This window comes from Podarcis erhardii (assembly GCF_964252035.2).
Source record: "Podarcis erhardii genome assembly, chromosome: 6".
In the NCBI taxonomy this organism is placed as follows: Eukaryota; Metazoa; Chordata; class Lepidosauria; order Squamata; family Lacertidae; genus Podarcis; species Podarcis erhardii.
This window is the reverse complement of record NC_138510.1, coordinates 2,324,711-2,339,379: the sequence shown is the minus strand read 5'-3', so window position 1 is coordinate 2,339,379 and position 14,669 is coordinate 2,324,711. Positions and strand designations below refer to the sequence as shown.

General features: G+C 47.2%; 1 protein-coding gene across 1 annotated transcript in view; it reads left to right on the top strand.

Annotated features, from left to right (window-relative positions):
* KIAA1755 overlaps positions 1-9,034 on the top strand; it is a 31,639-nt gene extending 22,605 nt beyond the window's left edge. Inside the window, exons 9-14 of the mRNA XM_081867519.1 lie at positions 882-980; positions 2,246-2,394; positions 3,883-4,021; positions 5,286-5,411; positions 6,944-7,135; positions 7,362-9,034. Of these exons, the coding sequence (XP_081723645.1) occupies positions 882-980; positions 2,246-2,394; positions 3,883-4,021; positions 5,286-5,411; positions 6,944-7,135; positions 7,362-8,294 (1,638 nt within the window). The 3' untranslated portion in view covers positions 8,295-9,034. The remainder of the gene's footprint in view (positions 1-881; positions 981-2,245; positions 2,395-3,882; positions 4,022-5,285; positions 5,412-6,943; positions 7,136-7,361) is intronic.
* Positions 9,035-14,669: the final 5,635 nt, after the last annotated feature.

The following is a 14,669-nucleotide window of genomic DNA, read 5'->3' as shown; positions in this document are numbered from 1 at the left end:
TATACCACAGAAAAAGAAAGGAATTTTCTTAGATAGATAGATAGATAGATAGATAGATAGATAGATTCTTTATTGTCATTACACAAGTGCAACATTGCACAAGTGCAACGAAATTGGATGCCATCCCTTAAAAACAACAAAAGCAAAACAACAACAACAACCAAACAAACCACATTCCAGCCACACCCACACCCACACCACATATGCTACAGCAGCTGGCAGGATAGTATCTGCCAGCAAATGGAAGAGCAAACCAACACCCACAAAAGAAGACTGGCTATACAAACTAAGTCAATTTATAGAAATGGCAAAGCTAACTGCATACATGAGAAGACAGACAAACCAAAAACTCAGATCAGAATGGCAATGTTTTGAAGAATACATGGACAAACACTGTTCAAGAAAGAATAGGTTGATATGCTTAGATTAAAGGAGTAAAGTAGAAAATATTAGTTAGGAATGTCAAAATGGGTGTCAAAGGGTGTGGTGCTGGGAAGATATGGGGATGGGAAGTATTTATGTGTTTATGTATATAAATAGTAGCCTTATTTTTGTATGTCTTTCTGGGGTGCATTTCTTTTTCTGTATTACTAAAATTTAATTTAAAAATTAATTGGGGGGGGGTAGAATACCCATCCTCCAGCCTGCAGGCCTCTACTGCATCATCAGAGTCGACTGTCAGTCCGCTCAGCTTCTGAGGTGATGGGCACCATTTTGTTCTTTTCTGCGGGCGCAAAGCCAGCTTTGGCCTCTCTGATCCCACCCTCCTCTATCTCCCTGCCTCAGTTTCCTGCTTCTTGCCCTCTCCTAACCATGTGTCACAACTTGTTATTTGGGGTTATTTTATCTGACGGCTGCCTGCCTGTGCTTCCTCCCCCTAGAAGATGCACCAGTTTGTGAGCGACCTCAAAAAAGCCTCCGAATTGCTGCAGAACACCACCCAAGAACTGGAAAAGGGGGGCAGACTGGAGACCCTGCAGGTAACCCCTCCTCCCCCTGTGTGTCTCTCCCCCCCCCCAAGACCTCAAGGAAGCATTGGGAGTGATTTTTTACACATGTTAGGACCTCAAAAAATGCAGCGCAATGATTTTTCCTTGCACAACAGATCGTTTCCCCTCCCTGCTGAGTGCTTCCGAAATCTGCTCCGGAGTTGAGTTTGGGGGACAGTGCAGGCGGGAGGGAAAAGGGAAACATTCCCATAGCATTAGCACTGACCCTTTTACTAGCGCAATAGGGAGAGTCAATGGTGTGATGCAGTCCTTTGCCATGAGAAAAGGACTGTGTTTTCCTCCAGGTGAGAGCTGTGATGGCTTCATTTGTGGTCTGTCCCAAAGGTGAGCTGCCTGTCGCACAGAGCTTACAACAGTGTGGAACATAGCTGTCAACCGTCCCTTATTTGGCGGTAAAGTCCCTTATCCCAGCGCCGTGTCCCACTTATTGATGATGTCCCTTAAATTTCCCGGGTTTCAAAGGAAGCAGCTCCTCTCCCTCCCTCCCTCCCTGCCGGCCAGGGAGGAGGGAGGCTCCAACTGTGTTGCTTGGCTGCATTGCTCACCCAATAAGGAGTCTAAGAACAACTGGGGGGGGTGGAGCTTGCATGCCTTGTGCCAATCAAATGGGCCGCATTGCCTGGGGACTCGCCTTTGCTCAGCGCTTCCCAGCGGAGAGGTGACGGTGGTTTCCCTTGCTGCATCCCCTTTGCTGGGTTGCTGCGCTGTGGGAACCACCGCTTTAGGCTTCGTTTGGCTTCTGGCTGGGCTTTCTGCCTTTGGCTCAGAGGGGCTCAGAAGTTGAACATACCTGTGCTTGGAAAATCCCTTATTCTGGCTGCTGATCCCTTATTTTCGAGGCTGCTGGTCCCTTATTTTCAAATCTGTAAGTTGACAGCTATGGTGTGGAATAATTTCATCAATGCCGTTTTATTTCATTCAGAATAATCTAAGAAGTGCTCGGCCTAGTTCAAGAATCGCCAACCCTTTTGCAGGCTGGCAGGATGGGAGATGCAAGCCAGAGGGCACCAGGTTGGCAAAGGGTCCCCCCAGTTCATTTCCATTTTGTTCTCAACAGCAGTAAACCAAAAGCTTCTGGGAAATTTACAAAGACAGCTTCTCCCCAGCCCCAATCTGTCTCCAGCATCTAGTATTCCAAGGTAGACTGCCTCTGCCCATGGAGGTTTTCTTGAGCTTTCAGGGCTAACGGCCATTGACAGACCTGAATGTGGCTAATGTGGGTCATTGTTCCGCAGGACGTTGAGCATCAAATGGAGAGGCACCAGCTGCTGATGCAGAAGGTCTTGCGCAATGTGCATCTGGTGAGCTTGCAGAGGGAAGGTGGGGCCACGCTGGCGAAACTGAGGAAGGAGGCAGCCCGGCTCAGCTTCTCCCCCAACGTCCGGTATGAAAGCAAGGGGGGAGCTCTGGCTTCCTCAAGGCCGTCTCTGGGTCTGGGGAGAAAAGTCACCTCCTTGCAACCCGATTTGGGTTACTGCAGTTCCTTTCACTTCCACATTTTTCCAATCTCAAATTCAATTTCTCTCTTTTTTTTTAATAAATTTTTATTAAGATTTTAAAGGTTACAGAAAAAAAAGAATAAAAAGAGAACAAAGAAAAAACAAAGAAAAAACAGTACATAGACAAAAAAGACATCATCAAAAAACCGAAAAAGAGGGGAAAAAAGAAATAAAAGAAATAAAAAAACAAGTCAAACCTTTAACTCAGTTACTTACATTCACTTATTTCCTTGACTTCCTCACGCCTCCCATTTTTGTATTCTAATTCAATTAGATATTCCAGCAAATCCTTCCAACTTTGTTTTTATCCCAATAATTTATCTTAGCATACTATAATTCCCCTCTTTATATTCTAATTCATATAAATATTTCAACAAATCCTTCATCCTATTTTTATCCTTATATCTTATCTTATTATACTATAATTTTCCATTCTTTCTTTCACCAAATAACCATCCACTTTTACTTTATCCAATATTAACTCTCATCAAAACTTATATATCTGTACTTATTCTTAAGACGCTTCCCCTAGGGTCAAAAAGGATTCCATTCCACGATTTTCCCATCTCTCATTAAAAAAAACAAGAAACAAATTATATTATATACACTTTAAATTCCCAATTTTCTTCCACCAGATCCCCTCCCCGGTTTCGGCCCCTAGCAAAAGTCCATCAATCTCGGAAAACCGTCAACCCGGAGATCTTAAATCCGAGGCTCTTAAGTCTCTTTCATGTCCCCTCTGCCGGTCTTTTTGATAGTCTTTGGTGTTGAAAACCAGATCTCGAGGAAGCTCCAACCCAACGGTAATCATATTCCTTCCTACCAAACTTCCATAGTTAAAAATAGGGCCTATAGGATATTCCAAATCTTGTTTCACACTCAAATTCAATTTCTCCACATTTCCTTTATTTAAAAGTTCTTGTTGAATTTTTTTTTAAAAATCACAATTTTTATTAAGTTTTCCATATTTCATTTTCATTACATAAATCCATTTTCACATTACCAAAGATTTCAGCTCAGACCTACAAACGTTTTCAAATGTTTAGAGTTTTCTTTCATATAAAATATAAATTTGCTGCAGTCCTTTTGAAACAGTTCATCACGCCGATTCGGGATCTTCCCCGTCAGCTTTGCCAACTCCACATATTCAACCATCTTTATCTGCCAATCTTCCAGTGTAGGAAGTTCCTGCTGCTTCCATTTCTGGGCCAGAAGTATTCTTGCAGCCGTTGTGGCATACATGAACAAATTTACATCTTTTTTTGAATTTCCTCACCAATTAACCCAGTTCTTGTTGAAATTCTTCAGCGCTTTTGTACAAATTGCACCTCTTTTTTAAAGCACCTTCCCTAATATGCCCCTCTCTTCGCTAGGAACAGCATCGGCCGGGCTCTGACCCTCTACAACCTGGTGGAGGAGAAAGTCCACATGCTGGTCACCAAATCCAACAGCTGCCTGGAGCACCTGGAATTTCTGCTGAAGATCCGACAGCTGGAGGTGGAGTTTGGCAAGGTCAGCAAGGACCCCCCGCCCCAGCCAAGTGGTACCCACCCAAGGTTGACCAACCACGGCTGTGCCTGCCTGACCCAAATGGCTGGGAACGGTCAGCAGTCGCAGAACTTCAGAGTTGGAAGGGGCCCAAAGAATCATTTACCCAACCCCCTGCAAGAGAATACCGTATTTTGCACTCCATAAGACGTACCTAGTTTTTAGAGGGGAAAGCAAGAAAGAAAAAAATTCTGCACAGAGCGTGTAAGCAGCTCTCACTTTTCTTGCTTTAAAGCAAGCAAAGCCAGAGCCGCTTACATGGCTTCTCTCTCACTTTGCTTGCCCATCCCTCCTCCCGCCTTGCTGTAAAGCGCGGCGACAGCGGAGCAAGAAGAGGGGGAGGAGACACCGGAACAGGTGCTTTGCTTGCTTTACAGTGAGGTGGGAGGAGGGATGGGCAAGCAACGTGAGAGCCGTGCAAAGCGGGACAGAAGTTGATGAGCTGTTTCGGCCAGCATCCAGTCCTGTTTCCCCCAGAGTTCCTGTCCTTGCCCGGCTTCCCACTGTGGAGCCCGCTTCGCCCGAGGAGGACTGTCTGCCGACCCTCAACTCAGGTCCTGGACCTCGCCCCACGGTAACCTCCCCCCTGGACCAGCACAGCCTCGCTGTGAAACCAGCAGAGCAAGAGCCGCTGACAGGCTCTGCGCAGCTCTCGCTTGCGCAGAGCGTGTCAGCAGCTCTTGCTCTGCTGGCTTCACAGTGAGTGACAGACGGGAGCCATGGGTCCGGTTGCGGAGGCATCCCTCAGCTCACGACTGCAGCGGCATCTGAGGGATCCCTCTGCCATCCAGTGCATTTGCTCCATAAGACACACAGACATTTCCCCTTACTTTTCAGGAGGAGAAAAGTGCATCTTATGGAGCGAAAAATACGGTATTTGGCAGGATTTGATTCTGCCTTCTGTCGCCTCTGCCTGGATGGTTGAGGGTGGAAGGATGAAGAGTAGCTCAGGATTGTGAGACCATTCCACCGTCAAACGGCTCTTACTGTCAGAAAGATCTTCCTTGCGTTCAGGGATCAGTTGCTGGCATCTCCCCTGCCTGAATCCCTGGAAAGCGGCTGTCAGCCAGAGCTGACAGCACACAGCTAGGTCGTCTCAAGTGAGTTTTCCTCTGTTCCTAAGATCTGGGCTCCTTGATTGGGGAGTCACAGGTTTTCCCTGGAGGAAGTTCCTTCCAAGAAGCCGCCTCTTGCGTCCTGCCGCTAAAACCTTGGCTTCTTCACACAGCTCAGTTTGTGGTTCGACGAAGAAGGCGAGGCGGCGCTCTGCGAGGCGGGGTCTGCAGCCGAGGGCAGCTGGGAGGCGGCCCAAGAGTCCCACCAGCGGTTCAAGGAATTCTTCAAAGAAGCCTCGGTACGTTGGCCGAATCTCCCTGCTGCCTGTTTTGCACCAGAAACGCACACTGGGAAAACTGGGCTTCACCCAAGTAATGTGCAGAAAATGCAGGTATTAGTGGAAATGATGCATAAACACGCATATAATAATGAAAATAAGGTGCAAAAATATGAACATAAGAATGTAAAAGGGGCTGGGCATTTTGGTGCGAAATTATTCAAATATGCATTGGTTTATATGCAATTTCTCCTTACATGCACATTTCCCCCCAATTTTTTTTTATTGATTTTCCACATTTATCACAAAATGACATAACAAAACACACAACAAAGAAAAACACACTACAATACAATAAAATTAAACACAGAGAAAATTTATTTCTTCAAATACCTAATTCTCATAACATTGATAACTGACTTCCTCGAATCCCCTCTATCTGAATTTCATTATATCACCTTTATAACAGTTCTCCAAGTTCATATTTCTAATAACATTAACTCCTTTTTTTTAAAAAAATAATTTTTATTAACAGACCAATCATATCAAATCACATTAATTACAAATTACAAAGCCAAATTTTAAATTTTTGTTGGGGGTACCCATATTTCAAGTTCCGAAAGGGATCCAATCATCTTGTTGCTGCTGCTTTGATGTCCACAAATCTGTCCAAATGATGTTCACAATTCTATCCAATCCTTCCTTGTTGTTTTCCACATCTCTTCTTGTTGTTTTCATATATTTTTCCTTTTTCTGTGTGACCTCTGATAGTCTCCACAAGCGAGTTGAAACCAACTGTAGTCCTGTGTGGGTTTTTCCATTCATCCAAGGGTCATATTCAGACTGCTGCCGCTTTTCATCACTTCCATAAATAAACACACTCTTGCCGTCTACTCGTTAATCTTCACAGGTCTTTCACTCCCTTTCTCAGTCTTCTGAGGAGGTTCTGCCAGAAATCCCATATAAAAACAGATCCCTAGCTTCCTCCTCCTCAGTCATCAGTCTTTCGACAGAACCTGCCAACATGGCGACTCCCTTTTTATTGCTGCGCCATTCCAAAAGCCCTTATTCTTTTCCGGATCTCCATACGCCAAACTTTTGGTTGATAATTCATTTCTACACAGTTTTTAATCGTCCCGCTTAGGTCAGTTATGCGATGGTTCTTTTTGGGGAGGGGTTCTTGGGTAATCACATAACATTAACTCCTTTCATTTACTAACCTCTTCTCCTTTATTAATATTCTAATTCTTAATATTTACTGCCACGTATCCTTATTCTACCCCTAAGCCTATTTGTTACTTCCAGTTACATGCACATTTTTGCAGACCATTTCCCCCCCGTTAGAATGCCCCCGCAGTTGGAGGCAGCGATGCTTCTGAATCCCAGTTGCTGGAAACTGCAGGAGGGATGAGATCCTGCACTCAGATGCTGCTTGCAGGTTGCCCCTAATGGGCACCTCGTCGGCCACTGTGAGAACAGGAGGTGGGACCAGATGGGCCACTAGCCTCATCCAGCACACTCTCCTTATGTTCTGTCCTTCCTTCCCCTGTTAGGTCCACTACAACCGGGGTCTGTCTCTGTCGAAGGAAGCCAGCAAGGTCCAGGGGTCCAGGTTCCCAGAGATGGAGGCCTTTGAGGCAGCGAAAAGGGCTTTCCAGGCCAAGCTGACCATGTTCTACATGGAGATGGAGATGAAAGGGGCAGAGCTGGAGACACTCCTGGACCTCTACAAGTTCTGCGACAAGGTGAATGTCCCAAAAGCTGAAGGATATGGTGGAGGGAGGCTGGGTGTGTGAAGGGAACTGGAACAAGGAAGTGGGAATCTTTGAGGCAGATGGGGCCTTTGACATGGGGTGTATCTGCTACCACCACATCCCTGGTGAGAAATTATAGCAAGGATGAGAAAATGGGCCAGCATGAAGCCCTGGAAGGAGCAAGTAAGAATGGTTGTCCTGTGTTTTTGCCCCCCAGGTCAAACAGTTTAACCTGGACTGCCAGCGCCACCAGGCCACCTGGATCTACAGAGAGGAGGAGCCCAAGAGCATCCAAGCCCAGCGAGATATGGAGGATGCCCTCCAGAAACTCTCCAGGGAGTTCTCCACTGAGACCTTCCAGCAGATGAAGGTGCAGGCCTCCAGTGTGCGCAGCAAGAGGGGTCTAGCCGTATGGAACGACGCCTTGGAGAGGTGCCAAGAAGCTAGGCAGCTCCTCGAAGATGCCCTTGCCAGGTCCAAGGAGGCTCGGCAAGGAGGTGCAGAAGATTCGGATCCCATCCCAGCTACCAAACTCTCAGGGGAAGATGTCTGCTTAGATGGAGCATCAACAGAAGCCGAGAAAACAGAGCATGTCAGAAGGACCCAAGATATGGGTGGAACTGGTGTCCATGACAAGGCTTCCCAAGAGGTCCCCTCATGTGGTGGTGGGATGCTGAAGGGTGTGAAGGCCAGCGAAGAGGCCTACCTTGCTTCGTTGGACGTTATTCTGGAATGTGGGGGCCCCGAAGCTCAGGCAGACCCAGGCGAAGAAGCCCCCAGAAGTGCCCACTTGACAAGACAGGACTGCCCTCCACCGACCCTTCCCTGTGCCTCTTCCCCCAACACCAAGAAGGTGCCAGCCCCCTACGAGAGCTTCCCTTCCACCAAGCAGCATGGCCTCTCCATGTCCGCGAGAGGCCAACACAGCAGGAAGAGAGAGGCGGCCCAGTACTTCCAGCTCTCCAGGCACGGGAGTTTTTCCTCCGAAGATGCAGATTCCCAAAGCTCCACTGAGGATGCTCTGAGCTCAAGTGCCACCTTGCCCATGGAATCGTCCAAAGGAGCCTGGACTCAGGAGAAGGCCCCGGGGATTCTCTATCTGGAGAATCACAGCACAGGAAGCCTGACGGACGCAATGGCCACCCAGTGAGACCGGGGGGCCATCCTGGGTCCTGCCACGCCGGGCCTTCTGCACCCATTTTTTTTTTATGCTGGATACATTCCTGGGTCTCCACTGCACCATGTCTCAAAGGGAAAGCCTTTATTGTTGCCGTTTGTTGTTGGACATCACTAAGAGTTCTTCTTGTTGCTGGTGTGCAGCTCTGTTTGGGCAGGAGACTACCCACCCCCAAAGCCAGCCATCATTGTGGTTTCCACTGAGCAGATGCGATGGAAGACGGTCGCTTTCAGGGCAGAGAGAGTCTGTCCTGTTCCCATCCCAGTCCACCAATCCCATTAGGAACCTGGTTAGTAACTGGCTAGCAAACCCTCCCCCTGCCCCGGGCAGGAGGCCACACTTCTGCATGGCAATACAATCCTACTGATGCTGCATGTCCCAAAGCCAGCGTGCATTTGAACCCTCAAGTATCTGAGGGCTCTGTCCTTGCACCCAAAGGATGAGGGGTCAAGTCCCTGCAATGACTATCGCTGAGAGTCTCACGGCGGCGTTCAGGGTTGATGTTTAATACCTTGGTCCTCTGCAGAAACAGAGAGCAGAATGGAAGTTCGTACCTGGAAACATCCACCCTGAAAATATTTCCCCTCCAGCTGATTCAGGAACTGACAGCTGTGCAAATGACTCTGCCCCTGGGACTCAGCAGCTCTCCCCAAATGTTTATTTTTGCCATTGTTAATCAAAGGACCCAAAGACCCTTTCTGCAATGCTTCCCCAGACGCTTGGGCTGGTTTCTGTGCCTCACAGAAATCCAGAGGCTGCAGAAGACCTGACAAGAAACTCCGCCTCCTCCTTCTCCCCCTCCCCTCCTCCTCCTTCTTCTTCTTCTTCTTCTTCTTCTTCTTCTTCTTCCTCTTCCTCTTCCTCTTCCTCTTCCTCCTCCTCCTCTTCCTCCTCCTCCTCCTCCTCCTCCTCCTGTTCCTCCTCTATCATCTCCATCTTCTAGTGGAAAGTCCCATATTTTTCACTCTACAAGACGCACCAGACTACAAGACGCACCTAGTTTTTGGAGCAGGAAAACAAGAAAAAAAAATTCTGAATCTCAGAAGCCAGAACAGCAAGAGGGATCGCTGCGCAGCGAAAGGAGCAATCCCTCTTGCTGTTCTGGCTTCTGGGATAGCTGCGCAGCCTGCATTCGCTCCATAAGACGCACACACATTTCCCTTTACTTTTTAGGAGTGGAAAAGTGAGTCTTATAGAGCGAAAAATACGGTAGCTTCAAAACCTGCAGCCAGGAACAGAAAAGTTAGCTGGGGTGAAGGACCTCATCATTTGCCGTGTGGCCTATTAGCCCCTCCACAAAATGCACCCCCACAAAGCTCCTTTTCTGTTCCCACATCTTCTTCCATGCAGGTAAAGAAATAAGAAACCGGGAGCTTGAGATGGGGAGGGGTGAATAGCCATCAGAACCAGAGCAAAGGAGGGGAGGACCTCCCTGCCGCCGCCCCCCCGGCCTTCTCCTGATTCCCTGATTCCCCCCTGCAGACCGGTTTCTGTGGGCCTGGCACACCTGGGCATCCCATGCTCACCAAGGTCTCCTAGAACGGAGCGGCTCCCAACATTGGAATCACGGACTCAAGTTCATCCGTTTTGTTGAATTGATTAAACTGAATACTTATAATTGGATTTTGAATAAATGTGCAATTAACAGTTTTGAATTTTATTGTGTTCTTATCTTCCTTAGTGAGTCGGGCAAACCGCTGTTCTGAACAATGCTTTCTGTAGTGTTGGGGGCTGGGGAGAGGCTTATAGAACTGAAGGGGCAGAGGCTCAGACAGGTTTGGGAACCACTGTCCGAATAAACATTCTTGCTTTGGGGGGATTTATCTCCCCTCCTTGATCTTTCAGAGAGCCTGCTTATTCAGCATTTATTCCTGATTTTTTTGAAGGGAGAGTCTAGATGACATTGAGCCAAGCAAATGCTATCGGACACTGCCCAGGGGTTTCCTCATCACTTCCCTTATCGGAGAAAAAAAATGCAAGATTTTGGAGAAACGGGCTTGTGCAACACGGCTAGATTAACTTTGATTGTGCAACCTGGGTTTGCCGGAATGTGACCGAATCTCTCCCCCCCCCCAAAGAGGAACAGTCTGGAAAGACCCAGAGCAAGGATGTCAGAAATCCCAGCTGCAAATACCCAAAAGCTTTAGACAGCAGCCTGCAGCTGGGCTGTCAGGGTAAAGAGGGATGGGAGGTGGGTGGCATTTTGCAGAAAAGGACGGGGAGCAGATCTATTAGATAATCTGTTTTTTTGGGATCTGATCCCTTCTGTCTGCAATGAGGCAGAGCTGGGCAGTTTTTCAAAGCATGGGGCCTTCCCACACCCTTGCTTTCCAAACAGCTGCAAGTGATCTCTGCATCCCTCAGCCGCTCTTTCTCGGTGCCAAATTTCCTTCCCACTTCTGGAGACAAGCAGGGCTCTTCGTGAGAAAGGAGATCCAGGCAGGGAAAGGCGCAGGAGACTTGATTTGTCCTTCAAGCTGAGAAGCAGGAGCCCGGGCAGGCAGGCTACAGCTCTGTCGCTCTGCCACACCTTGCAGGATCCAGACTGGGCCCAGGACCTCTGTACGCTTGTAGCTGTGCAAAAAGGGAAATTGCAGAGTGTGGGCGAAAGAGCGGAAAGGACAAAAGTAGGAAGGCTGTCTTGAAAACTCATGCTCTCTCTTAGGACTTCTTGTTGTTTAGTTGTTTAGTCGTGTCTGGCTCTTCGTGACCCCATGGACCAGAGCACGCCAGGCACTCCTGTCTTCCACTGCCTCCCACAGTTTGGCCAAACTCATGCTGGTAGCTTTGAGAACACTGTCCCACCATCTCGTCCTCTGCCGTCCCCTTCTCCTTGTACCTTCCATCTTTCCCAACATCAGGGTCTTTTCTAGGGAGTCTTCTCTTCTCATGAGGCGGCCAAAGTATTGGAGCCTCAGCTTCAGGATCTGTCCTTCCAGTGAGCACTCAGGGCTGACTTCCTTCAGAATGGAGAGGTTTGATCTTCTTGCAGTCCATGGGACTCTCAAGAGTCTCCTCCAGCACCAGAATTCAAAAGCATCAATTCTTCAGCAATCAGCCTTCTTTATGGTCCAGCTCTCACTTCCATACATCACTACTGGGAGAACCAGAGCTTGAACTATACGGACCTTTGTTGGCAAGGTGATGTCTCTGCTTTTTAAGATACTGTCTAGGTTTGTCATTGCTTTTCTCCCAAGAAGCAGGCATTTTAAGTGCATTATACAAATGTGACACTAGATGGCAATGGGAAGCTCATGGGAAATTCAATATATTTTTCAAAACTCTTTTAAAAAAGCATTTTCACAGGTGTTTTTTTTTATATGTATCTAGATTCCACCTTAGAGCAATAGAATTGTGGAGTTGGGACGGCCCACGGGGGTCACTGAGTCCATCCCCCTGCATAGCCGCCAACTCCAAGGGGCCCAGGTCCCTTCAGCCCCACAATGAAATATTTGGGGGGCTGCCCCCTGAATGTTGGGAACAATCAGTTGTGGAGGAGGCCAGACGTGGTTGCTGCCTCCTCCTCCCGTGAAGGGGAAAGTGGTGGTGGTGGGGAAAGCAGCTCTGGGCTGGTGGCAGTGAAGTTTGCATTGCAAAGGATAGCTGTTTTGTTTTGCATGTTGTTATATATTGAAATAAAAAAATTAAGGTTTTATATATATATATATATATATTTGCTTTCGTAGATTTTCACGGGTACAGGAATGCAGGTTTTGGTGTCCTCGGGTGTCTTCCCGTGTAAAAGTTGGGGTGTCTAGGCGACGTTTCGACGAGGTCTCACTCGTCATCTTCAGGCTGGTGCTTTCGGCTTCTTGTTACTGGAACAGAGCAGGATCTCAGTGTTTGAGTTCCTATAAATACTGTAGAGGGGGTGTGGTGTATAGCCTCCTATATATATATATGCAGGTTTTGGTGTCCTTGGGTGTCTTCCCGTGTAAAAGTTGGGGTGTCTAGGCGACGTTTCGACGAGGTCTCACTCGTCATCTTCGACCTCGTCGAAACGTCGCCTAGACACCCCAACTTTTACACGGGAAGACACCCGAGGACACCAAAACCTGCATTCCTGTACCCGTGAAAATCTACGAAAGCATATATATATATATATATATATATATATATATATATATATATATATTAAATGTTCATAAATGTATCAAGCAAACATGTATGTAAATTTATAAACCACATGTGTGAAGCAGCACTCGAAAACAGTCCTGGAACCATTTTGACTCCCAAACTGACCCAATGTTTTCTCTGCAAGGAGGGAGGGGGTGAGGGAACCTTCCCATTGTGTCAGGAACTGGGAAATCACCATCTCAAAGGAATGGGCAGACTACCAGGAAAGGCAATCAGATAACCTGGCAGACAGGAAAAACAACAGCATTCAAATTTCTGTTGTAGACCACCTTTTCTGTGATGTAGGTATGATGTATGGAGGGGCGGTTTTGAGCTCCAGGGCAGGGAATTTAAAATGTCTATATAAGGGCAGGCACACCTTGGTTCTGGGTCCTCCTCCTTTCCTGCGTGAGAGGGAAGCACCCTGTGGCAACAGATCAATAAAGATCAGGCTTACGAGCTGCTTTGCTTCTCAATATTCTCTGGTTGGCCTCTGTTATTTTTCTCCGACCAATGGAGAACCTGCAAAGGACTCTATAAGGGCTCTTGTGTCCCCCATAAGGGAATAAGGGCAGATTTTCATTTATTACCGTACTGAGCTTGGATCCTAGAACAATAGGCAGGTAGGATCCCTGAATGCAACAACCTGATTGGCCAGTAGGAGGGAAGCTGAATTAGCCAATCAGAGAGAACCCATTGTGTAAATAATGTACATAAAGCCTGAGGTATGTGGGGGGCGGGGATTTGACTCTCTCCCTGTTTTACGAACTGCAATAAAGAGCATGAAATCACTATGCGACTCCGAGTCTATTTCACATATTGGTTTTTTAAAATGTGAATTGGGTGGTTTCTCATTAAACTACACACAAAATTGAACCCCCCCATCCCTTGTGGGGTGGGGGTGTGGAAGGTGCACTTTCCACAATGTTGCTGCTATTTGTACTAAATCCGTGTGTGCAAAGAGACCCTCGTTTGCAAACATGAGAGTGGACTTGCAAGTGTTTGAAAGAGAAACACACTGTAAAATCTGCAGCCTTCGTGTTGCTCTGGTGTGGGGCAACCTCCGCATTCTTGTGCTCGGGGGGGGGGAGGGGGGAATGCATGTCAGGAAGGTGTGTCAGCTAGCATAGGCAAACTCCGGCCCTCCAGATGTTTTGGAACTACAATTCCCATCATCCTTTGCTAACAGGGTCAGTGGCCAGGGATGATGGGAATTGTAGTCTCAGAACATCTGGAGGGCCGAAGTTTGCCTATGCCTGAGCTACACTGTTGCTTTCCTGTCCATGGAATGCAGTAGAGGCTTCGCTTCCCCATCAAGTTCTGGCCTCCCACACCCCAAAGAAGAATTGAAAGTACTGTAAAAGGTGAAAGTTCTTCCCATTTTATTTTTTTATTTAGAGGAAAGGTGGTTTTGCAATCCCTTCCCACATGACGTAAAGCAGAAGCTGCGGAGTGGCTTTCGGAAGGCAGCAGTGACCGAGGTGAAAGGTGTTCAGAAATAGGTGTCTTTGAAACAGCAGCTGAAATCTGAGGAAGGGGGTTCCTCCAGTTCTCGGGGAAATCGACCCATGCCAGGGCCTTCTCGGTTGTGGCCCCCTCTCTATGGAATGCATCAACTTCAGTGCTGAAGGTTGCTAAAAGACCCACCTTTTCACCCTGGCTTTGGGGTGTTTGTGAGGGTGTGAACCATTTGTTTTGGGGAAGTATTTTCTGCTTACGGCTTAGCTTTATTTGTTAGGACATTTTTAATTTCCAATGCAAATGTATTAAGGAAAAAACAACAGGAAAACGCCACATTTGACAGCACATTTAACTACACAAGAAAAACCACCTGAGCTTCCATTGAAGGTCAACAGACGCCAGCCAAATATCCAAATACATATCTGGATGAAGCTGGTGTTTATATAATGTTTGCCCAAACGTAGCAAGGTCATTCAGGTCTTCAGAACATTGTATAATAGGCTCCAAGTTACTTATGTGACCCTAAGGACTCAAAGAGGCTGGTGGCGGCTGCTCACAACCTTGGGATGCCCTCCCCAGATGATGATAATAATAATAATAATAATAATAATAATAATAATAATAATAATAATAATTTATTTATTCCCCAGCCACTCTGGGCGGCTTCCAACAGAACACTAGACTGGCTCCTTCTTTGTTGTCCTTCCGCCCAGCAGGCATTGTGAACTGATTGGGGTGACGTTTTTTTAAAGGAAGGAGCTTTTAAACAAC